Source organism: Sciurus carolinensis, chromosome 2 (genome assembly GCF_902686445.1).
Source record: "Sciurus carolinensis chromosome 2, mSciCar1.2, whole genome shotgun sequence".
NCBI lineage: Eukaryota > Metazoa > Chordata > Mammalia > Rodentia > Sciuridae > Sciurus > Sciurus carolinensis.
The window spans coordinates 82,439,519-82,465,497 of record NC_062214.1 but is presented as its reverse complement, the minus strand read 5'-3'; the positions used below and the strand labels follow the sequence as shown (position 1 = coordinate 82,465,497).

Sequence of the window (25,979 nt, the reverse complement as noted above, 5' to 3'; positions counted from 1 at the left end):
CTAAAAAGAAATGAGCTAGCAAGTCATGAAAAGGCATGGAGGTACCTTAAATACATGTTACTATGTGAAAGAGACCAGCTTTATAAAAAGCTATTACAGGGGCTGGGATTGTGGCTCAGTGGTAGAGTGCTTGCCTAGCATATGTGAGGCACTTGTTTCAATTCTCAGCACCACATATAAATAAATAAAATAAAGGTCCATTGACAACTAAAAAACATTAAAAAAAAAAAAAAAGCTATTACAAAGAACAATTCCAGTATATGACATTCTGAAGGCAAACGATGGAAGCAGTAGAAAGACCAGTGGTTGCCAGGAGTTAAGAGAGAAATAGGTAAGGCACAGATAACTTTTAGGGCAGTGAAACTACTGACATTATAATGGTGGATATATATCATTACATATATTCACCAAAGAATGTACAACACCAAGAATGAACCCCAATGTAAACTATGAAATCTGAATGATAATGAAGTGTTAATCTAGGTTCATCAACTGTAACAAAAACACCGACCTGATGGTAGATGCTGATAGTAAGGGACGTTGTATGAGGGCAGGGGGTATGGGAAAACTCTCTATGTGTACCTTCTCAATTTTGCTGTGAACCTAAAATTATTCTTAAAAATTTCAAGTCTATATTTTTTTAAGAATAAAAGTTTCAACTGAAAAATACTCATAATCATGTACTGAGATTTACTTGCCTGAATATAGGGACCAGAAATTCAAAAAGCAAAATGATACATAAATGTAAAACTATCTTTGAGGGAAGAGAATTTGCTTCTGCCCAGTCATGCTAGTAATGTCCATCTATCTTCTGTTTCTGACTCAAGAACAGAAAACACTGGATATTTTTCTAGCCTATAAATTATCTTAAGAGCTTGATATCTCCCAGGCTTTTTACTAGGCTATCTTAATGCCCTCCGAATTCCACTAAAAGGAAATACCTCATCTTAAGGAAAAGAATGTTGCCCAACATACGAGAAAATTTCATAAGCCTTCAGATGTCAAGTACCTAGAAGCAGACATTACACTTACAGGTACAGTAACAACACTAAGACACTTCTGAGAGTGAGAGGAATGCTATTAATAATTGTGAAGGGGCAACAGGCACAAACTGAGAATTATGATTACTCAACTTAAAGGGAATCTAGAGGATGCACTGTATAAGATAAAGCAATCAGAGTAGAGTCATCTCAGAATAAAGCTTCAGGTCAATTAACTTCCAATTCTAAATACAGTATATTTTCCCAAGAACTCTGAGCAACAATTTTCCAAAAACCCCTTTAATTATATCTCAGATTCAAATATATCATCAAGTCCTCCAAGGGACTTTCAAATTTCTGGCTTTATTTTTTATTTCTATCAAAACTGATAAATCTTCCACCTTATTCTCCTAAATATTACTTGGTAGCTATACCAAAAAATTATGTGTGTATGTGTATAGAAATAATTTTATCACTAACCAGAATCTCTTGCCTTCATAAATTACAGTACATAAATCTACGCCGTATTTCCCAGACAGAAAACAACTCTCAAGTTTAAATGACAGTATATATAAAGATCAATGAACCCTAATATTTATAAAAGGTATTATCAAAGTATTATCTTAAGCAGTATCAGAATATTATCACATCTAGTAAAATCATAACTTGGTAGACGATAGGACTAGACCGTGTAGGCTAGCATTGACTCTCTAGAATGTATTTTCCTGAACGCTCTGACAGCTATGTCAGAAATGAACATCAAACTTTATCATAGTAAAATGCTGAACATATCAATTTAAACTAATTTTTCAAAAAAGTATTAAAATACAGAAATTATTTCACTTAATACATGTATATACACATGTTAAAACCTGAATACTCAGTTCCCTCATGTATACAATCAAAAGACTAGAATAAATGATTTCTAGGATACTTTCAGCTCTAATATTCTAAAACCTACATTATTATGAAAGGTCAATTAACTGAAATAAAGTAATGAGGCAAAAAGAATATATTTTAATAGATTATAAGTTATTTAGAAATCAGGATATGTCTCTCATTTTGTATCTGTACAATGCCATGCTACCCACAATACACTCAATATTTGTTTTAAAAGTGGTGAAACTGAGATTCTCATTAACTGAGGATTAAGAATAAATTATTTTTAACCTGTTAACTTAAACCAGGCGCGGTGGTGCATGCCTATAATCCCAGAGGCTCAGGAGGCTCAGGCTGGAGGATTGTGAGTTCAAAGCCTGCTTCAGCAACTTGGTGAGGCTCTGAGCAACTCAGTGAGCTCCTGCCTCTAAATATTATATAAATAAAAGGGCTGGGGATGTGGCTCAGTGGTTAAGCACCCCTAGGTTCAATTCCCGGTACCAAAAAAAAAAACAAAACAAAACCTTCAAATGTACTGGAAATCGCTACTACATTAATAAACAGTATAATGAACAAAACCATCTTTCTTTGATTAGTGGGGGGTTTTCTTAGAAAAGTGGACATCAAAATCACCTTTCTGAATATCAACAGAATCTTATGTTACAGGAAACCAGATTGTGATATATTTGAACTTTTTATAGACACCCTAGCAGTTAATTTTCACTGAAAAAAACTGAACTCCAAGGCAACTAAAATGGAGTATAAAATAGATTTTTAGGGGCTGCAGTTGTGGCTCAGCGGTAGAGTGCTTGCCTAGCATGTATGAGGCACTGTGTTCAATCCTTAGCACATATAAAAATAAATAAAACAAAGGTACTATGTTCATCTACAACCAAAAATCACAAATTTTTTAATCTGAGATTTTATTTTACAATTAGAATACAACTTAACTACTCTTTTCCAAATTACTCTGTCACGGTATTCATCATCAATTATTCTAAAAGATTTTCTGCAAACCTCACAGACTCAAACACAGTCTAGAAATCTTTTTTCTTTTCTTTTTCTTCTTCTTCTTCTTTTCTTTTTTTTTTTAAAGATAACCCTGAAGAAAACCACTGTGCAAATGGGGGACTTGAAAAGAACATTTTCCAAATATTCTTAAAAAAATAAGAGAACATTTCAAAAGATACTGAACATATGACTAATATCACTGAAAGCAAATTCATTATAACAGCAACTAATAAGCTTTACTGATCACCTATGTGTCACCCATAATGCAAAGTATATCGTATAATTTAGTTTACTACATAACAATACCTCTTTAAGATTTTTATTCCCATTCTAGAGTGCAGTGACAGGATGCATACCCTGGCAGTATAATTCCAGAGGCTACAATTCTATACTGTACTGCCTCACCAACAGCAATGCTTTATTTACTAAAGACAATTAGAACTAAATAATATCCTATAGACATTATTTAACATAAGAATATTTTATCTTGGATGACTGGGACACAGACTGTTCTACTTCTTCCTTATCAAGGTTATCAGCTCAGGCCTATAGTACTATACATCCATTCCCCAATTATCTGAGTTACCTATGCTACAGAATTTCTACGTGGGTATAGAGTTTAAAAAGTATTTGGCATTACTATTTGGGACCAATTATTTAAGCTAATGTTCCTAACTAGTAAACTAGAACTTTATAGCTCTCCAGATCTTCCTGGCAGATCTCCATGGTGGCTGCTGAAACCACATACCCTAAGATTTTCTTTCCATTAAGAAGGAATGAAAACAGCATTTTCCTCCCCTTTCCAGGAAGGGACTTAACATCACACCTCTGCACTCTCTATCATGTGCATATCCCTAAATTTCAAAACTCACGGTAACTGAAAAGTAGCACTTTCCCACAAAGAGGCTGATAAATCTTGTAATAAAAGTCATTTTCTTAAATTCATTTTGCATACTATGATTATTTTGTGAAGTTTTATAGATTCTGCCTTAAAGGAACTATCATGTTCTTTTCAACCATGGACACATGTGTAAGTATTTTAACCACTGACTTTGCAAAGTATGCATAGGACCCCTTCCATGCAGTTATCAAGACCGAACAAGTAGATCATGAACCAAGGAAACAAACACCCTTGGGCAAAAACTGTAGAAGTATATCTACAAAAGAGTCATTCATTTTCCCAAAAACCCTGCTCCACAGCTCAGGTGGCTGATGCAGAAAGATCTCAAGTTCAAATCAGTCTCAACAACTTAACAAGGACCTGTTTCAAAAACAAAAAATGGCTGGGTATGTATGAAAATGCCCCTGGGTTCAACACCTCACCACCACCCCATACCACAAACCAAAAAACCTTGCTCCTCAGACCTAAGATTCTTTGGAACATGAGGGGACTCCCTCTAACTCAATCAGGCCTACTTTTATCTAATTTACAAACTGCAATTATTGACATTAAAAAGAAAACAATTTTTTGCTAACGGTTGAAAATGTCTAAATCTAATTCTTGCCCCAATTTAACACATCACTCCAAAGAGGTTTTACTTGTAAAACCCTACTAGTAGGTAAACAATGACTTTTGTTCATTAATGTTCTATCCACTAAAACCCATGCCTCCTCAATCCCACAGGAAATCCCCAAATTCAGTCAACTATCCAAATCTATTCTCCTTTTATAATTACTTATCTGCACTCATCAACTTGTTTCAGGCCTCCATTACCTCATAACTACATGATCAGGTAGAACCTCCACCCCCACAATAAGGTTATATTACTTAGGTAGTGTCCCAAATGCCAGCAAAATGTTGCTGTTTCTCTTGAAAAAGGACAGCAAAATTGTTTCCAGAATGCTTTTGCTAAAAATTAGCAGGTATTCCAGAAATTACCCACATGGTTAAAACATTAAATGTTTGACTATTCAAAATTTCTGCCCCCAAAATGACTGAGGATTAAAAAAAAAAAAAAATCACAGTGATATATTGTTCTTTTCTCTTTTTTTAAAATGCAGCACTAGGGAGTGAACTCAGAGCCTCCCACATGCTAGGCAGTGCTCTATCACTGAGCTAACCCCTACCCTGTTCTTTTCCACTTAATGAAGCTTTTCCCTATATGGAATGAGAGAGGCCTGTTTAGTAGGCAAATTTCATTATCAAGAACGGGGCATCATCAGATTAACTTAAATATCTGTCAAGCCAATTGCTATATTGAAAAAAGAAAATTTTAAAAAATCAAGATGAATTATAACATAGTTAATACTACTAAATGAAAAGCATCACAGTATGTATATGCTATATCTGCAGAGAACATGTTTTGCAAGTATACACAACTACTATCATATCAGTGCTTATTCCTGGGGTAGTGATTGAGTAAAAGGTTAATATTTTACTCTAAACATCTGGGTATTATTTGAAGGTTTCATGTAAGTCCTATTGTAATTTTTTAAAAAATCCAGTAACTTCTCCATACTTTCAAAAGAATGAAATAATTTCAAGTAAAAATGTTAGCCACTATCCAAAGGAGGGTCATCTTCCTGTCCAATATTCCCTCCTGCAGTTACATCTATTCTTTGAAAATTCAACCTGATAAAACTTTCAGTAAATTCTAGGCAGAGAATTTAATGATAAGCTTATGTATCTGGTTTCCTCAAGCTCGCCAAGTACTTACTGGGCCTATCATGTTCTTCCAAAGGTGTATTTTGAGAGTTTAAGACTTGATACAATTCTTTCAGTGACAGATAATATTACAAAATGGTAAGGTGACACTCTTAAGATGTCACTAAAAACACATTCCACTCAAACTCTCTCACTCTGGCTTTTAAAAGCTGTTAAAATACGCGTGTTACTGAACTACAAATGCCAAAAAGCTTTTACTTATGGTAATTTCTAAGCAATTTTCACTATAGTTTAATGTTCCTAAAACAAGAACTACTACTTTCTATACTAAAAAGAGTTGTTGTTGTTGTTGTTTTTTCCCCTTTAATATCAAAATTTGCCCTTTCATCTTCTAGGTACAAAATATGGTTACTCCCTATTCACTCCCCCATCCCGTAATTGAATTTTAATGTCTACCTGTCATTGGGTAGCAGTTACATACTCCATGGGCAGACAGTTCAGAATGCTTGAAGTACAATAATAAGTGGTAGCTTTGCAGGAAAACACTAAAATTTACCAGCCCACAGAAAGTACCTCATAGCCCCCAATCAATATTCATTACTAGTCGTCCATCTGCCTGGAATTCTTTCTGCCTTCATGTTCAGTTCCATCAGGAATTAATTTCCTTTGTGACTAGGCCGTGAAGACTAGCTGAGCTGTTTCTGAAAAATATGGACATTATGACCCTATGGGGATTAAAAGATTTCAAAAGCATGTCAGAAAAAGCTCTACCATAAAAAGAAAATCATTAAATAGCTATAAGGAAATGCAAAAACACTCAAGTCAAAAGCAACACTCCTGATCAAAGACACTAGTCATCAGAACTAAACTTTTTATTACAAGCATACTAGAATATGCCATCCCTCTGCCTAAAATGAATTCAAATAAATAGACTTTTAAAAAGCCAGATCTATAACTACAAACAACTGAAGATACCAGATGAGACAGAACCAAGGGGTATGGGTAAGAGAATAAAATTAAAATGTAAAAAATGGAAGAAAAAATACTTAAAAAATCATACACACACATGCACACTCAGTGTGTATAGACATAATACAAACGTGTGTGTATATATTTATGTGTATGGTGTGTGTGCATGCCTATGTGTGTTTATGTGTACACAATATAACCAGGAAATAGATCTCTTTAAAGGACACAAAATCATATCATGGAGGAAAACAAAGATGGAAATAGAAATAGGAGGATGGGGGAAAAAAACATGTTTCTTGAATTGCTTTAACTATTTAGATCACTGTCTTGAGTGCTTAACAAAAAAAGAGAGAGAGAGAGAGAAAGAAAGAAAAGCTGGGCACAAGGAAATCAGGAGACTGAGACAGGAGGACTACAAGTTTGAAGACAGCCTCAGTAACTTAGCAAGGTCCTAGGTAATTTAGTGAGACCCTGTCTCAAAATTAAAAACAAAAAGGGACAGGGCTCAGTGGTTAAGTGCCCCTGGGTTCAATTCCCCACACGGGGGGGGGGGGGGGGGGGGAGACACACGACCTTTCTGCTGCTAAAGTTTGCAAACACATATAGCAATATATATATATACCAAATTTCATTATAATCATCACTACCACATAATCATAGCATCCTGGTTTTTCTTTTTTTTCCAGTCCAAAAACTGGTTTATAACCTTTTATATTCTGTAATTGTGCCATGGTAAAATTCTGTTTCTCATGCCACTTAAAAGGTAAACAGAGGTCTGGGGTTGTGGCTCAGTGACAGAGCACTTGCCTAGCATGTGTGGGGAACTGGGTTCAATCCTTAGCACCACATAAAAATAAAATAAATAAAATAAAGGTATTGTGTCCATTTACAAATAAAAATAAAAAGGTAAACAGAGCAGTGATGAATTCCTAGTAGCATACGGATGTACATTTTTTGTTCTCATGCAGTGCAAGCTGCAAGCCTACAATCCTCAGTGCTTGAGGCTATATTTCCAAAAGCCAAGCTGTGTGGTTTGTTTAGATCCCTGCAGATCTAAGGTTATACACATCTCATATGAGTGGTACTGAGAATAAGGTGTCAGATAACAAAACCAATGATAGTGGTGCAGAATTTTCAGGCACAGAGATTTAAGTTTTTCTAATTCCATACTTTTCAACACTGTGGGGGTAAATTTTCTCAAGTGTAATATTTCAACTACAATGTAGAGATCAATAACTAACTTTTTTTTTCCAGACCAGAAAAATGCTCACCAAGCTGTCACAAAGAAATTATGTGTGTTAATTTGGACTATTTGATTTTATCATATATTCATGAATATTCCATGCATCCTAATCTTGCACCAAAGACAGTTCAGTAATAAATGATTTTTAAGTAACATGGGCACAATTTTTTTTAAAGCTTCAAATAATGGTTGCACCCCATTTTTGCAAAAAGAAAAAAAAATTGGCATAAAACTTGCAACAATTACATAGTAAAATGTGGTATGTCTCTATAGCATTGTACAAGAACCAAGAAAACCATGGTTTCAACACATTCACTGAATAACTGGAAGAAAATCATACAGAGACTTTCCTAAAATCATGTGGCTAAATTCCTAACCTAACTTAAAAAACATGTCACTTCTATGGTAACACCTAATTTTGAGGTGCAATAACTTACTGTAGTACTTAGCAAATTATGTGCTCCAAGATTACTTCAAAAATAAAGATCATTGCTACTAGATATACACTAATATTAAGAGCTACCCTGAAAGACTAAAAAGGACAATCTACTAGAATTGTTTGAAAATCAGCATAAGGCTATAAGCATCAGGCTCCAAGTGCCCTAAATGGTACTCTGTGTGTTAATCAAAAAAGTTCATTTTAATTATTTCCTTGCTTCTGTTAAAAATTAGAGGGGAAAAAAAGGGGGAGCATGAATATTCCTATGTTAAAGATTGCAAATTTCAAAACCATTTCATTATAGAACACATAGCTATCTTTCAAACAATAGATTAAAAAATGAATCAAGATAACAATGCATCTAGGGCAGAGAGAAAATTTTATCAATTATGTATCAGGTCAGATAAAGGTTCTTTATATATGCAATTTCATTCTAATCACCTCCTGTGAGTTGTGCATTATGCCTAATAGATGAGGAAACAGAAGCTAAGAGAGATTAAGAGATTTGCCAAAAATCAGGATTCCAGTCCAATCTCTCAGGCTGCAAAATTCACGACATAATCCTTTGGTGAAGAGGCCGCAAAATGAGGGCAAATGACAGTTTTATTTGACCAGCACAGAGTTTTTACAAGTCCACCTTTCAGTGTTTTCAGTTAAAGCACATATTTTCCAATTTAGTAAATGGTATTTTTGCCTCACTCCAATGGTAAATGAGTTCACAATTTCTGCTTTAATGCATGTTAACAAAAACATAAAGGCAAGTAAACAGCTGCTCTCCTTGCCTTTCCATTTCTAGAAAAGGTGTGGCTTTGACCAACTAGGGACTAAGTGCTGCAATCCTATACCAGAGGTCACTTACAAGTGCAGGATCAAAAGGGAAATTTTGGTTGTTTTTATTCTTGGAACTGAACCCAGGGGTACCATATCACTAAGCATTCCCCAGTCCTTCTTTCTCTCTTTTTAAAAAAGTTTTTATTTTATTCTTTATTTTTAATCCAGGACCTTGCTGATTGCTGAGAGTCTCACTAAGCTGCTGAGGCTGGCCTCAAACTTGTGATCCTGCTGCCTCAGCCTCCTGATTCACTGGAATTAGAGTTATTCTTAATGGGGGCTGCTCTTCCTTTTATAAGGAGTTTTTGGAAATTTGTGAGAATACTTTTTTTGTTGAGACAATGACTAAAATGGCACTACTGGCCTTTAGTGGGCAGGTCCCAAGAATCCTCAATATTCTGCAAAGTAGGGAAATGACTTACACAACAAAAAATTGTGCTTCTTCCTACAAAAACTTTCAAGTGACAGTCAAGAAGATGGAAAACTTGTTTTAAGCCAAGAACCTGTTTTAAACATGACACGAAGTACTCTCGCACAGTTTTAATCATCACTTAGTATTCCAGGAATGCAATTATGGTGTAAAGTGAGGATAGATTGTTCTTTGTTACATTTGGAATTTTACCAAGAGTTGTTTGGCTTTTCAGGAAATCACATAATCAACAGCAATCCCACCTATAGTATCTGAGTCACCATTACAGCACAACTCTATCAGTTAGCATATGTATGTAACTGTTACCTTCTTAGTTTTTCTACATACAGGTACAGTGTGCTGTTTCATTATCTTCCTGTGTAACCAGGCCTAAGCAATTAATAGATCTGAATATTTTACTTTGTTATTTTCCCTTATCTGCTCTTTTATGTTACATTAAGGGCATTATATTTGGAATTTTGCCCTTTAATAATGTGCCCTTTAATAGTGGCACATGCCTGTAATCTCAGCAGCTTGGGAGGCTGAGGCAGGAGGATTGCAAGTTCAAAGGCAGCCTCAGCAACTTGGCAAGACCCTGTCTCAAAATAAAACATAAAAAGGACTGAGGATGTGACTCAGTGGCTAAGTGCCCCTACGTTCAATACCTGGTACCATAAATAATAATAATAATGTGTAAGTAGGTTAAAAACACCTATGAATTTCATTTCCAGATAGTAAAGGAATTACCAAAAATTTGCCTTGAAAAGAAAATACAAGATAGATAACCTGACTTCATTTTTTTGGTCAGCTAATGGGTAGGGGGGATGAAAGACAGCAAGGTGACGCTGTGACTACATTTAACTTGAGGTGAGAGCAACGGGCACAATTCAAAGATTATAGAAATTCATACGAATCTTCCCTAATTAAAGAGAATAACCCAATTGAAAAGGTTAGTCTACTAACAAAATGCACATTTATGATACCAACATTCATAAAACCAACCAACACTGAAATAACCTGGTCTTAAGTACTTTATTTACCTCTTCATTTTATCAGTACTTTTAATTTTCACATAAGTTACCAGTTGCAGTTAACCTAGTAAGGGTAATCACTATAAATGCCAAGCCCTATAACTGAAAACTATACAAACACTTTACAACACAGTTTATTAAGCACTTTTCCATATATTATCATTTTAATCTCATAAAAACCTTGTGAACAGCTGGGCTTAGTGGTGCAGGCCTGTAATCCCAGTGACACTGGAGGCCAAAGCAGGAGGATTACAAATTAGAGGCTGGCCTTGGCAACTTAGTGAGAAACTGTCTCAAAGTAAAAAAAAAAAAAAAAAAAAAAAGGACTGGGGATGAAGCCCCCCATGGCAGAGCATCCCTAGGTTCAGGCCTCAGGATCCTCCCTTAAAAAAAAAAAAAAATTTCTGGATTAAGTATCATACTAATTCAAGATTTAAGAGCTACTGTCAAATCCAGTACTCTTTTGACTCAACTTCACTGCCTCACAAGATGACTTTTTCAGCACAGTTCTCATTTACATGTAACACTCACAATGATGACAGTATACCAATTTATTTATTCTGTTACACTGTCTCCAAGTGAGTTTCCACATCAAATTTAAACTATAATTTCCTAGTTTCATAAAAACCAACAAGTTTTTAACTGACTTCTTAAAATTGTCTTAAATATATTTCAAATAAATATGCAGTTATGATTAGACGTCATGTTATTTAATACCATTCTCTCCAATCTATTACATTGCTTAATTCTTCTTTTATAAAAATATTTTTAGTTGTAGATGGATGCAATAGCTTTATTTTATTTACTTATTTTAATGTGGTGCTGAGGATGGAACCCAGAGCCTCACACACGCAAGGTGAGCTCTCTACCACTGAGCCACAACCCCAGTCCTCCTCCTTCTTCTTCCTCTTATTATTATTATACCAGGATTGAATCCAGGGTCACTTAACTACTGAGCCACATCCTTAGTCTTTTAATACTTTATTCTGAGACAGAGACTTGCTAAGTTGCTGAGGCTGGCTTTGAACTTGCAATCCCCCTGCCTCAGTCTCCCAAGCTACTGGGATTATACAGCCACAGGGATAACAGGCATGTACCACCTCACCCCTTGCCCAGTCCACACCAGAAGGACAAAATGCAGACAGATCTCTTAAACTGAATTACTGACAGTGACACACCACTGCTCAAAGGATGCTACAGTAAAACTCATGAGCAATGTAAATTAGTGTTGTAAAACACTTGCCTATTATGCATGAGGCCCTAGGTTTAATCCCTATTACCACAAAAAAAAAAAATAAAAAAACAACAACCCCTCATGAAACCATGGTTTTTCTTAGGATTAAAATTTAACTGTAAAGAAATTGCATCCTTGAACTGCCGCTGGGTGCAAAGAGCTGGTGCTGGCACCATTGGGAGCCTCATTATGATTCTGTCCTCACTCAGCCCCTACACCAATTAGGACATCACCATAATGAGGCCACACCCACAACTACCCAGTGTCACTATGAGATTATGGGAACATGCCCAACATACCCTCCCCGCAGGAGACAGAGGGTCCCAGCTTGGAGTGGCTGAAGAAACTATAAGTATTTCCACTGACAAGGAGAAGGTCCCTCTCTAATAAAACATGCAAACTGAAGGGAAAAAAAAAAAAAAAAAAAAAGAAAGAAATTAGCTGTGTGGGTGGTGTACGCCTATAATCTCAGTGTCTTGGGAGGCTGGGGCAGGACTGTGAGTTCAAAGCCAGGTTCAGACAACTTGGCAATTCAGAAAGACCCTATCTCTAAATAAAACATAAAAAAGGGCTGGGAATGTGATTCAGTGGTTAAGTGCCCCTGAGTTTAATCCACAGTACCAAAAAAGAAAAAAGAAATAAAATTACATCCCTGTTTTGCAAAGCTAACATCCACTTTCCTTTGTCTAAATCAAGTGGTCAGCAAGTCAAAATTATTCTGAATTCACTAGGAAGAGAAGGGTGTGGTCCGTCATTTGTTCATTCATACCTTTTTCTCTTCAAAGCCAAGAATATGGTATATTCCAAGCCTCTGGTCAAATATCTAAAAAGGACAAGCCTTTAGCTAATAGCCCAGAAACATTCTTATCATTTATGATCAGGCAATAATTCCCTAAGTTTTAAAGTCTTTTCTGTAAGAGGGAAATTGCTAAAAAACAGCCTGAAGCCCTTTGCTCACCTCCTTTCTGGAAAATTTTAATTTTCAGAGAATAAATGAAAAAAATTACTGTCAAATATAAAGCAGCTGAACAAAAGTAAACATATATAAAACTGTGATGCAACCAAAATAAAACATCACTATCCTAAAAACTATTCTCTCATACAAAATGTTCATTGTAACATAATTTTGCCCATATTGAATCTACTTCAAAATGATTTCTTTTAATACACAAAAACTCAACAAGTTACAAGTTTCTATGTCTTTTAAGTTTAAATGAAAGGCCAGAATAGGAAAAAAAAAGTTACCAGAAATTCAAATATAACTGGGCACGCACTTTTTATCTGGCAATTGTCTACTCTTCGAACTAACTGAACTGAGTTCCCATCCCTTGGTAAGTTATACAATACTAGCTCCCACTCCTAAAAGACAGGCTGGGGTTTCTATCACAACAGAATTTTGACTAATAAATTCTTAGGAGTTGGGATGAAAGTGTTCTTTTCCAGGTGGTAAGGTTTTCTTAATTACTCATATTTGCCATAGGAAAAAAGGAGGTCTAATTTCTAACAGCCAAAGGTTAAATTTTTACTAGATTCTAACCAAAGTCTAGTAAGCTGGTTATTCTGAGTATTAAACAGATTGGAAGAATTTCATAATTTAGGTTTATGATAACTAAACAACAAAAAGAAACTGCTTATGAAGCTTATAGTAAACAGGAAAACAGGATCCTGTTTAAAATATTACAAGCAGTTTCTAAAAGTTACTTCAATGGATTTCAAAGTTAACCTATCGTTTTTCTTGAATTCATAATCAGAACTTTAGCGTTAGAAACACACTAATTTCTGACCCCTTAAAAATTATCTGGAAAATTCATTTCATTTCACATTAATTTCCAAATTTTTCCCCGCTCCTGAGCTACTAAACAGTTACTAGGTAAAACAGAAAAAGATCCTCCCTTTTATCTTATGAGGTCCCTATCACCAGTTCTCTGCCCTACTTACAATGATTCTGACAAGGAGTGTGAATAACTTATTCTTCTGCTAGTTTCATTAAAATCATCTTTTTAATATTAAACCTATGCTTTTCTTCCACATGCTCTAGGCCTTTGCTCTTTGATACAGCCCATCCATCTTTGGAGACTGCCTAATTCCCTTACTTCATTTACAGTGCTACCTTGAAGGTATTAATAGATAATCACATCCCCCTTAATGCTCCCTTTTCCTATGTTTAGCTCCTTCAGACTTTTCTCCTAAATCTTAAGCTTCCATCAATGTAGAATTATCTATCTTTTCCTAAATTTGGTTAGAAAGTATTTTTAATTATTTGGAGCTCAATCTTAATAAGAAAACTGTAACACTATTAGTATACCTTAATTTTAATGTATGATCGCTGTTATTTATCTAAGGGTAGTTCAATGACAGTTCACTGCAAGCTATTTGAAACCTCTTTATGCTTGTTCTTTTCCAGGTAGCAGCTTTCTGGTTTGCATTAAGGCCACTAACTTCATATACCTTGGTGAAAGACTTGAAATTCAGCATTAATGATTATAATTTCAGTACTGGAACTGTGCTGGTTTTTTTCAGTTGCTCCATAATGGTCCCCAAACCTACTAAACTTGTATAATCAAAAAAAAAACCTAGCTGTGTGTGTGGGGGTGTGTGCCCTTAATTCAACTATTAAGAGAGGCTGAAACAACATGTATCCCATTTGTTTACAATAATAAAAAAAAAAAAAAAAAAAAAAAAAAGAGAGGCTGAGGCGGGAGGATCACAACCTTGAGGCCACCTAGGGCAACCTAGGCCCTTACTCAACACAATTTTAAAAAGGATTGGGGCTGTAGTTCAGTGGTAGAGCACTTGCCTAGCATGTGCAAGGCCCTAGGCCCTAGATTAAATCCCTGGTACCACACACACAATAAAAATAAAATAGGGCTGGGAGATAGCTCAGTCGGTAGAGTGCTTGCTTTGTAAGCACAAGGCCCTGGGTTCGATCCCCGGCACCCCAAAAAATACATAAATAAAAAAATAAAACAAAATAACCCAGATTAAATTTAACAAATTCCTTCATCTAGAGATTGAGAAGTATTTCACGGATAGTTGCAAACAAAAGAGAAGGACAACTTCTTGCTCTTTTTTCCTTACCAGAAGCAATGTTTAAAAATCAAGAAAATAATCTTGCTACTCTAGGATCTTAAACACGAAAGGCAGATGATTCTTCTGTGATGATTCTGCTTCCCCTCTCCCTCCCTTCCCTTGGCCAGTATTCAAGTCAATCTGTTCTCACCAGAAATGCACCTCAAACAGCATCAAAGTAAGCAATCAGCTTGGAATAAACAGTAGTGCTCCCAGCCCTGTACTCAACCAATAACTCAAAGGCCGGGGCTAGAGAATAAGGAACACAAACTCTAATTTAAAAGAAAGGATAACTAACATACTAGAAGAAAAGTTATGTTTGGATTATGATATTAAAATTACTGTGGTAAAAAGTACTATTATAAAAATGACTAACGTGTGATCTTTAAAATGCTGTATTTTCTTTACTAACAAGGACTAATAACATGGTATGCTGATACTACTGATAACATCTTGTGAAATCCTGTTTATAAAAATCATATTATTCTAGGCTAATAAAGTATATGAAAAATAAAACAAAATTCAAAAACTACCCTGTACCTGAAAATGCTGTTTTCTAAACTGAGTTTCACAGCCCACTAATGAACTGTGAAACCAATTTAGGTGGTCACTATGGCTATCTTAACATAGAATAAGGACAGGCATTGGTTCAATGTTATGTATACTACGTATGTAACAATGTTATGTACTTACTATAGTCACAAACTTTCTGTATATGGATCAGAGATCAAAAAAAGAAAAGAAAATAAAAAGCTTTAAAGCTTTTTTCTAAAGCACTCTTGTATTTCTGAAGTTATTTCAACATGGTTACTTGTGAATATTCTATTTACTAATAACTGCATTTTAGGTCCTGGAAAATTCTAGTTTGAAATGAAAAAATTTAGGTTTTTTTTTTTTTTTTTTTTAATTAATAAGCAACAAGGATGTAAGGGATAACTACTGAAACTAAATTAGAATAGCTAGGAGTTTACTACATTATTCGCTCTATTTTTGCATGCTTGAAATTCTAACAAAAATGCAAAAGAAAAGAACAATAAGGAAATGGACCTAACAGATAAATTTATAAATTCAAACCTTCAAACATGTTGTTTCTAAGAAATATCAATCTAGGAACTTCCATGGATTTAATTCAGGTAACATTTGGATTGCTTTCTTCACCTACAATTAACTAGTTTAGAGGTCTCAAATACAAAAGGTATTGATGAAAATAAGTCATATGTAACTAAAAAACTACCTAAGAGGACAAAATAATATAAATAATAATATTTAAGTGTTGTTTCATTATCTTATTAGTCAACTACTTTTCAATTAATAGGAAGGAATACAATTATCTACCGCAGGATTTTTCAATTCTTAATTGTTTTAATTCACACTGGCAATTTTCCCAGCAAGTTTAATATGAGATCTCTGTACAACAGATACCATTCTACCTTCCTTGAAACAAAAACTCTGTGTTGTCCGAAGTACCTTTAAAGTACTTCAAAACAGTGCATGCCTTAAAGTCAATTTCATTATTCCCAAAAGTAAGTTCTAAAAACATTTTAAAACAGTATTATTTTTCCTGGCTCCTTTATTCACTGGAGAAAGTGCCTAAGCTCTGTGCAATTCTGTGTGTCTTTTGGGTTTCTTTTCACTTTGTTTTGGTACCATTTCTTCAATTACAGTCAAATCAGTTTTCATGATGCTTAAAACTTTCACTGATGTCAAATGGAGGAAAGGATCAGGAGAAAAAAAAAAACAAAGAAAAGATTTTTACTAAGTAATAATATTTAAAATTGAGCTGCTTAAATGTTGCTGTTTTTATTTGTATGTTCTCCTCTGAAAGTGGAACATTTCCAGGGAGAAGAGGAAGGTTCCACTGGGTTCCTTAAGTCACCAAAAGCCACAGTCCAGGATTCAGTACCTCCCCAACCCCTGAAGCATCCTTTTCATGGTTAGAGAGGACTGGCTGCTTGAATGAGTTCATGTCAGTGTTGTATTTATGGTTTTACAATAAAATAACCTTTAGGAAGGGGGAAAAAAAAAACTGGAAGGAAATTTATGCATCATCTAACCCAGTGATTTTCTACTACCACCATCAGGAGAAAAAGAAAAATCAATGGCATAATTTGCATATGCAAACACACTCTTACCTATTCATTTTACTGTATCTTACTGTACCTGTAACATTGTGCCTTGCTAGTATTCCATCAGAAAAGGCATTGATGTTTTGTCATTATCTTATATTTAATCACTTTAAGAATTTGAGTATCCTTTTGGATATGATTAAAAACCATTGGTAAGGGCTGGGGATGTATTCAGTGGTAGAGTACACGCCCAGCATGTGTGAGTTTGCGCCCCAGCACCACAAACAATTTGGGACTTAATGTTTTCTCAAAAATAGAACCTTATATAATATAATACATAGAATCCTGACAATCTGAAAGTGATTTCACATTATCATTTATATTTCACTGTCAAGTCAATCTGAAGCAATACTTGGTTCTAACAATGATAAAACAAAGGGAAGCAAACCATATTCAAATTGATACACCTGTCAAAAATACCATGAAGCATGGTATAAAGCTCTAGTAATTACTGTTATTTGGTAAGAAGACTGGTCTTAAAACATTCCATAATTGTTTCCAAAATAGCAAAAGAATACCATTTAGCACTTTTTAGTATAAAAAACATAACAGTATGTTTCCATCAAGCTAATCACATTCTGTTTTAAGGAACAGATAAGACTTGAGGTTTTGTTTGTTGTTCCTGTTGGAAAAACAGGAAACAAAACAAAAAGTTAACATATTTCTGGGGAACATTAAATATGTCTCCCCCCAAATTAACCGTGTACAAATTAAAGTGGATACTAGGAAATTCTTTATTTAGTAAACCTTACTGCCATTCGGATAGACTAAAAAAGTTCTAAGTGATCAGGAAAAAATAACCTCAAATTAATTAGGTTTAACTGATAAACACTTGTTTTTATATATACACAAAATCAAAAAAGTTAGACCTACTTTCAATTTTAGCTAAAACAATAAATTGAAATTAGGTACCAATTTTGACTCTGGTTCCTAAGCTGAATGAAAATTCTTGAAAAGCAGGTACGTTTACTTGTGCATTCACTCTTAAATTTAACATCATTATCAATGAGATAAAGATTTTTACACAGTATCACTTTTAAATTCAGTGAGTTTCTTTATATATATAAGCCTATAAAATAGTTTGTAATCAATTAATTTTACTGGAGAGGTTCTCCTAACTTCCCAAAGCTAAAAGTAATAATTGAAGAAAAATCCACCAAAACTTCACAAACAAGTTTAAAAATGCATCATCTAAGCTTCTTAAAATTAAACTCCATATTATCAGTGTCATCTTGTTACTTATGTAAAATGATGTTTTTTAAGAGGCACGCCAAAAACCAAGGCTGTTAGTTGCAGGACATAATTCTGCACCATTGTTTTAATTTCAATGTGTCAATTTACTTTACAGGTCTCTGGTCTATACTTATTCTGACAGATTCTATCTTTCCAGATGCTCCTCAAATGAAGATTCATACCCTATTCTTACATCCTGCTTGTTCCTTGTTATTACTGAAGTTTTTCTTCTGTCTTTCCCTTTCTCTTTCTTCATTCTTTATGTCTGATCCTGTCTATATTGTGCTCACTGTAAACAATAAACTGAATAAAATGCATCAAAAATTTTTTTCACAAAACTCATTTTTACCAAAATATGTTTGCATAATTTTATTCAAACTTTTGATAGAATATCTCCTATATGATTCAACAGACATTGGTTGTTTCTCTCCATACTTCACTTTATAGATGCCTTATCACCTTATTACCTTCCCAAATTGTCTGATATAAAAAAAAAAAATCCTTTACACTGATGGAGCAAAGTTTCAAATTTTATACCTTACTTTCAAAAAGTACCTCAAATTAATTAAATTAAAAAACAAGGTCCAAACAGTGCTCATTTTTAGTCACATCTGGTTATCTTTGAAGGCCTAATTAAGTACTTTTTATTAAAAAAAAAAGATTATGTAACTATAATACACTAACAAAAATATTTTTAAAAAGACAGTACAATAGCATGTTGTATATTTCACAACAGAAAATGTTTCACATCTAAACTCTATAGATAAAAAAGGCTTTTCTTCAAAAGTCTACTTTTTCATGAGGATCTATATAACTAGTAAAATCAGACCTGTAATGAACTTCAATATTAATCTGTGTCAAATAAATTCATTCTGAAGCATGTTTATATTTTAAGTGCGTTATTTTTCCCCTTTTATTGTTTTAAATCTTGGTATAGTCACAGATTTAAGTTCTACACGTGCCTGGCCTGATCCTGCCCCAAACACACACACATCTGTAACTCTTTCCAATTTGGCCACAGCCACCTTGTAAAACAAACACAGGAAAAGATCCTGATGTAGAAATATGGCTTTTCCTCCCAGACTCCTGACCAATTTCTCATGCCTGGGTCTTCCAATGATATCAACTGTGACATTTTAGTCAGTTTGAGAGACTGAAGGCAATATAATCTCCTGAGGAAAGTCTTTAGTCCAAGGCAAACTTCTGATCAAATCTTATTTGTATTAATTATGTTAAACTCTGCCTCATTATATTTAGCATGTCATTTGTACAATAGCTACAAACTTTGATAAGCTTGTCTTCTGCTGTTCATTTTATTCACCCAAAGGGGAGACACAAATTCAACAGGAGATCACCAAACGTGACAGAAAAAAAAAAAGATTCATGAATCATCTGATGTATATACTGGCATTGTTGTGAAGCACAATGGTCACAACTATCTAGAATTAACCAAGCAAAATGGTTTCTTAAAATTCAGCTTGTTAATAAAATTAGATTCCTTATTTTCCTCTATTGAACAGTGTTAATCATCCAATATTTTCAGTAGAAACATTTTGCATTTTTATACATCACTCCACGCTCATTCATTCAACTAACATGTAGAACACCCCACTGCATGCCAGGTACTTAATTCTTTCTTATTCACAAGGGTATTCTATGAAAATGTGATACCTGACTCATATAAAAGATTCTTGGTTTGCGGGGGGGGGGGGGGGGGGGGGGATATGAAATCAAACGGAAATATGCACTACCTCACCAGAATTTGCAGACACAGAGCAGCTGGTCACTGTACTTAAAAAAAAAAAAAAAGTATGTGGAGAGAGAGAAGACAGACACACGGACACACAGAACACAAATCTGGGGCCTTCAAAAGCCCATTTACTTTTATTCAAGATGACAGAAGAACTAATTAAGTGTTCAGAATACACATATACATGAAGAAAAATAAAAAATAGTTATTTTTAAAAGAGTAATAGTAGTAATAGTTAACATTTACTGACACAATATGTCATGCATTGAAATAAATCTAAGTTGTCATTATCTCATTTAATCTTCACATTTTCCCTAGGAGATTGACATTATGGTAATCCCCATTTTAGAAATGAAACAGAGGCCTGCCTTATTCAAGGTCACTCAGCTACAAAGAGTTGAAACTCAAACCCAGTTCTATCAAAGTCCAAAGCCTGTGCTCTTGATTACATTATACTGGTTGGTTTATACTCATTCAATTTTAAGTTAAAGCTTTCAAATGTCTTATGCTTCTTCCTTTAAATGAACCACATCTTTGAGGATACATACAAAAGTCAACAAATAAGGATTTTACTTGAAACTGCTTTTTTCAAGTCTATGTGTTTGAATAGGAAACAAAATCCATCTGAAAGAAAGCCCTGAATCCCTATGATAAAGGATCACAGACTCATTTTGGAGCTGAAGAGATCTTGGGGGTCATCTAATCCAAAAACTTCATTTTAAGAATAATGAAAAACATCTATACTCAACCTAAACTACCAGATTCTCAACCTAGAAACGGTTTTTTCCTCCCTGAAACATCATTTTCATGGATAATCTAACATTTCTACATCATACAGATGGTATCCCTTTCTGAAGCACTGTAAGAAAAAAACAACTTCATGACATGAAATCAGACTATTGCAGGGCTACATTACCAACTGTAAATTTGTATATTATCATAAGGTATGTTATAGAAAGCTATAAAATGGCATCCTTAACTATATAAACTCAAATCCAAAAAATAGGCATTTCTTCCTTGAATTTAATTTATACATTCATTTGGGTCAACTACCCGCTGAGCTTCACTTTACCATCATGTCATGTGATTGAATTCAAGCTCATTTCAAGAGAAAGGCTGTACTATGCTGTATTTAGAACACATATCACTGACAGTAGCCAGATGAGTCTTTGAAGGCCTATCCAAAAACCTTGCTTTAGTTGCTAAGAAACTACAATTTCACCATAAATCATTGGAAAAAAGCTATGCCAGCTGAGATTAAACACATAAGATTGAGAATCTCTCACCTACTGTGCAAAATGAAACCATGCTATTTCCACATATTGAATAGCTGAAATCAAAATTAGGTTTGACTCACATTGTTAGCATGGACAAAACCTTATAAGACAATTCAGACTAATTCTACTCTGCCTTCCACAGTGGCTTCACACTTACAGGAAAACAGGAAAAAAGACCCAATATATTAAGCACATTCAATGTAAGAGAAAAAAATGTTTCTTTCCTGACCCCTGCCCCACCTCCACAGTGATAATCCAAAGCCATGAAGTATACCTAAGATCTGATTAGTACAATTTGGTACAACAAACACTTTTATTTAACTAATGATGTTTTTTCAATCCTGTGATATATTTTCAATGTAATCTTCAACATTTAAGCCTGGTTTCTCTGATTTTTTTAAAAAAACTGAAATCATTAAATTTGAGTCCTTTTAACAAGAGTAATTTTAATTGCTCTATCCAGACAATAAACACTGAGATAAGTAAAAACAAAAACAAAAAACTGTATTTCAGCCCTGCTTTTCATGTAAAATTTTTTAAACCTAATAGCTGTTTCCACAACAGCAGAAACAGGCTCACACTTCTATCTAGTCTCGCTTCTGAAAGATAGTTCAGCAGTCGAACTGGTAAAACAAACCTTCAATCGGAATCTATTTTGTCTAGAACCCCCACTCATGCCCATGATTCCCCACCATTTCTCCATCTTCTTTAAAGAGCGTCAGTTCAAAACCTAGTTCTCTCATTTCCACTGTACCCTGCACACATCCCAGAGGCCACTTTTATATTCCTCGGAAATCTCTTCAGATCTTGAAACTCCTCGGTCTTGAAACTTTTAGATTTGGAAAACCTACTTCCTCCACGTCCCTCTGGTCCCAAACTGCCCTTCATCCCACCACCGCAGTTGCCGCTGTGTCCCTGCCTTTCAAAGGCCCAACCAGTATCACACAGTTCTGCCACAACTCATTCCCTCCCTTCCCTAATAAATCCTCCTCACTGCGAACCCCATCTTCCTGCATTTTACTTCCTTCCCTGATTTCTGGTCGCCTGTACCCTCATCTCTATACCCAGACATCCTTACTTGTCTAGTATTTCCCCTACCTCAGTTTCACCTCTTTCTCCCCATCCTCCGTTCATTTTCATCTCCTTATTTAGAAACTCCTTTTTACTCTCCCAGCCACTAAACTAGAATGCCCAGCACTCCACCCTCTTTAGCAAACCCAACCCTCTTCCCTCCGCTCGTTTGGAGACACTGCTGCTTCTCGTACCAGGTCCCCTACTGCAGTCAACCCACTCCTTTATCTTCCCTCCACCCCCAGATCCAAGGTTCTCCGATTCCTTACCACCTCCTTAGGGTTCTAGTACTCAGTTCGCTCCTCAGTGTTCTTCATGACCCCCGCCCCCCCCCACACACACCATTTTCCCCTTATTTTTAAGGCTGTCACCAGTTTTACGGGGCTCTAATAGAATTCTAGTCGATCCTAGTGCCCGGGAATCCCGTTCTCCAGGGGAGCCTGACCGACACCATCCCTGCATCTCCTTGAACCCAAACGCCGGTCTCTGCCACGGTCTGTAAGAGTAGCGCCCCCTCCTCATCCGCCCACGCTACTCCAGTTTCTCCTGTTGGCTTCCTTGGTGTCCCCTGGCCGACCCGGAGGGGCAAGCGAGGTGGAGCCTCCTAAGTCAGCAACACCTAGGGCTCGCATCGGACGCCCCCACCTCTCCAAAGGGCGGCCTCCAGGAGACCTTACACCCGCGCCTCTTCAAACCCCCGACCAGCATCTCCTTCTCAGACCCGCAGCCTCTCCCGGTTCCCTTCCCCTGGCTCCGGCACCCCTTCAGGCCCGGGCCCGACTCCTCGGGTAGGCGACACCCCTCAGCCCCCGCCCGTCCCGCCCCCGGCGCCCCGCTTACCATTCTGAGCGGCGCCTGGCCCTGGGAGGAGGGAGCCAGAGACCAGCAACAACGAGAGGGCCAGGGCGCTGGGGAGCGACGGGCCCGACATCCTCCCTAGCAGAAGACCGAACGCCTAATGGGCCGGGGCCCAAGCCGGGCCGGGGAAGGGAGGGGAGGGAGGGAGGGGGCGGGCAAGCGCGCGAGGGAGTGAGCGAGGGAGGAAGCCGCGACTCCGCTCCGTCCTTCTCCGTCCTCCTCCTACCGCCGCAGCGCCCAAGCCTCGCGAGACCTGCGCTCCAGGCCGTGGGCGGCTGAGCAGGGACGACTACAGAGCTCGCGAGAGGAGATGGCCTCGCCTGATATCCCCTCCCCTCGAACTCGGTGTCTCCGCCCCTGCAGAGACTGATTGGTCTAGCGCGATGTAGGTCACGTGCCAAGGGCGCTTCTGGCCACGTGACGGGGCGAGGTGGTGCTCCGCCTGCTTTTCTGGCTGTGGCAAACTCAGAAGTCAGCCTTCAGTTTACTCCTCTCTGCTACGAGCATGCCCGTAAATAACAGGAAGCGTTGGGAACACAATACATTTCCTTACCTATCTTGCCTTTCCTACATTAGCGCTCTTGGCTGCAAAATTCGATGCGCCTGCCCCGTTTTAAGCTTCCTCTCATTGTCCCCTATCAATTCTATATCCTCTATCTATTCAGTCCTACTTCTTTCTTCTGAGACGTCGACCATAGACTTCTACCGGTAACTGACCCCAGGAGCCCTCTCATGTTTTTCACTTCCCAAGTGATGCGCTGTCTGTACCTTTCTGCCTCGACATCTGCTCCGTCTGCCTGAAACGTCCTCCTTTTCCGACCCCTCCACTCCCTGCACCCCGGGTTGACCTTATTTTAGCTCCTCAGGCTTTCAGGGTCAGAAGTTCAACTAGCCTAATTGCATGTCCATAGACACAATTCCAGAAGGAAGTCATCGTGTACCAATTTATATGAAGACTCCTTGGATTTATTTATCCAGTATTTGCTGTGTATCACACACAATGAAACCCACGTGAGAATACAGTTCCAGTCCTCACAGAGTTCACAGACTGTCAGAGGAGTGAGGGAGGGCCAAATGACCCACAGGGTATTCAACAAAGCCCTCTAGAGGTTGTTGGCTATGTGGTCGCTATTGGTTGCATAAAAGTTTGGAAAATGTTCTTTTTTAAGGGTGTTTTTTGTACTAGCCTCAGTGCTGGTGGTTGGCAAAGGAATGCTACTGCTTGGCTCATTTCTGAGTCATAGCAGACATCCTGGGAGTGTCTGGAGTGAAACTATGAAGAGCCAAGTGAACAGTCCGGCTGCCCTGACAATTCAAAAAGAAGGCTTGGAGAACCTAGAGGAAGGAGATCCGCACATTCTCTGAAGCTAATGTAGTCTCAAACTTTCAATGGGAACTAGACAGCTGGTAGTTCCAGATTGAGCTTTCTAGCAAGGGCTAGGACTATAACTATAAAATGTTGTGGATTGAAGTGAAAATTAGATTCTTCAAACCTCAGGTGTGTGGATGACAAAAAAAAAGTTGGCATGTATCTGCATCTGAACAAAGCCCATTCCACAGCCCTGGAAGAAGGACCTCCACAGTTGATGAAGCTTTCATTGATACAACCATGGTAACTATAACAAATATCCCTATTTGATCCTTGCAGCAAATATCCCAAATGGTTTTGTGGACAGGGAAATTGAGGCTGAAAGAACATGACCTGCCCAAGGCTCAAAGTGTTTCCGTTAATCATTAATTGATTGCTTGCTTCTAGGCTCATGAGAGAAGTTCATTTTCTTGCCCTCTTGAAGTTGGGAGTGGCATGCACCTTATTTTCAGCCAGTGAAATTTGAGAAGTGACATGCATCATTTTCAAGCAGAAGGTTTGGTTTCAAAACCTGGAGCACTTCCAGTGCATTTGGGGTCACATACTCTTTGCCTTGGGGGTGATTGCTAATCATGATGAACACACATGTCAACGTGCATCTTATGTCTGTCTGGGTTCTTGAGTTAGCAAGATAAGCTGAGCCCTGCTGTCAACCCACACAGCCCAGGTAACAACTGCTGACTTAAGCTTCTGAGCTTCAGCGATGTTTGTTCAAAGAGTATAACCTTGCCAAGGAAGCAACACATGCAATTCCAGTGGCTCAGGGGGCTGAGGTAGGAGGATTGAGAGTTCAAAGCCAGCCTCAGCAAAAACAAGGTGCTAGGCTACTCACTGAGACCCTGTCTCTAAGTAAAATACAAAATAGGGCTGGGGATGTGTTTTAGTGGCTAAGTGCTCCCTGAGTTCAATCCTGGGTACAAAAAAGAAAAAAAAAAAGCATAACATGGACTATTTTGTTTAGGGAGAAAATAAAATTCAAGTCCACCTCAGCACCACCACTAGCATCTATTAGTTATGTGACCTTGGAAAATGACCTGCTCTCTCTGGGCCTTATTTGTCCGTCACATGTAGCTACTGATAGTTCCAACCTCTTAAGACCACAAGAGGAATAAAAGAGTAGACTTTTGTGCAATGTTTAGAACAGTTTCTGGCACAGTAAATGCTCCAATTTTGATAATAATGATAGTACTCCAACTCTGACTCCAGCCTAGTAAATTCTTCCAACTGTGTCATGCTTACAAAAAGCATTCAGGAGAAAAACTGTTAAGTATGGGTGTGACCAATCAACTCTCAAAACATCAGTTATGAGGATCCTTTTTACATAGAAAATGGCACCAAATCTCACGGTAGTAGCTATACTTTCAGTCTTCTTTTATAGAGATAATGCATGATAACAAAAATTTACAATAACTCAGTTTTCTTTAATGTAATTTGAGAATTTGAATTTTTGCTGTTGCTTAATACTTATGTAACACTGAAAAATCTATAGTAGTATGGCTTTGCCAAGTGATGGCAGTTTCTTTGCAATGCCTCAAAAGAGCCCTAGAGGTCCTCAGAGGTCAGGCTGAGACATGCTTTCCCAGCTTTGGAGGTCG

General features: G+C 36.9%; 1 protein-coding gene across 2 annotated transcripts in view; it reads right to left on the bottom strand.

Annotated features, from left to right (window-relative positions):
- Nptn (neuroplastin) overlaps positions 1–23,284 on the bottom strand; it is a 68,250-nt gene extending 44,966 nt beyond the window's left edge. For both annotated transcript variants that reach the window (XM_047538848.1, XM_047538849.1), the window contains exon 1: positions 22,998–23,284. In XM_047538848.1, the coding sequence (XP_047394804.1) occupies positions 22,998–23,088 (91 nt within the window). In that variant the 5' untranslated portion in view covers positions 23,089–23,284. The remainder of the gene's footprint in view (positions 1–22,997) is intronic.
- Between the last annotated feature and the right edge of the window lie 2,695 nt (positions 23,285–25,979).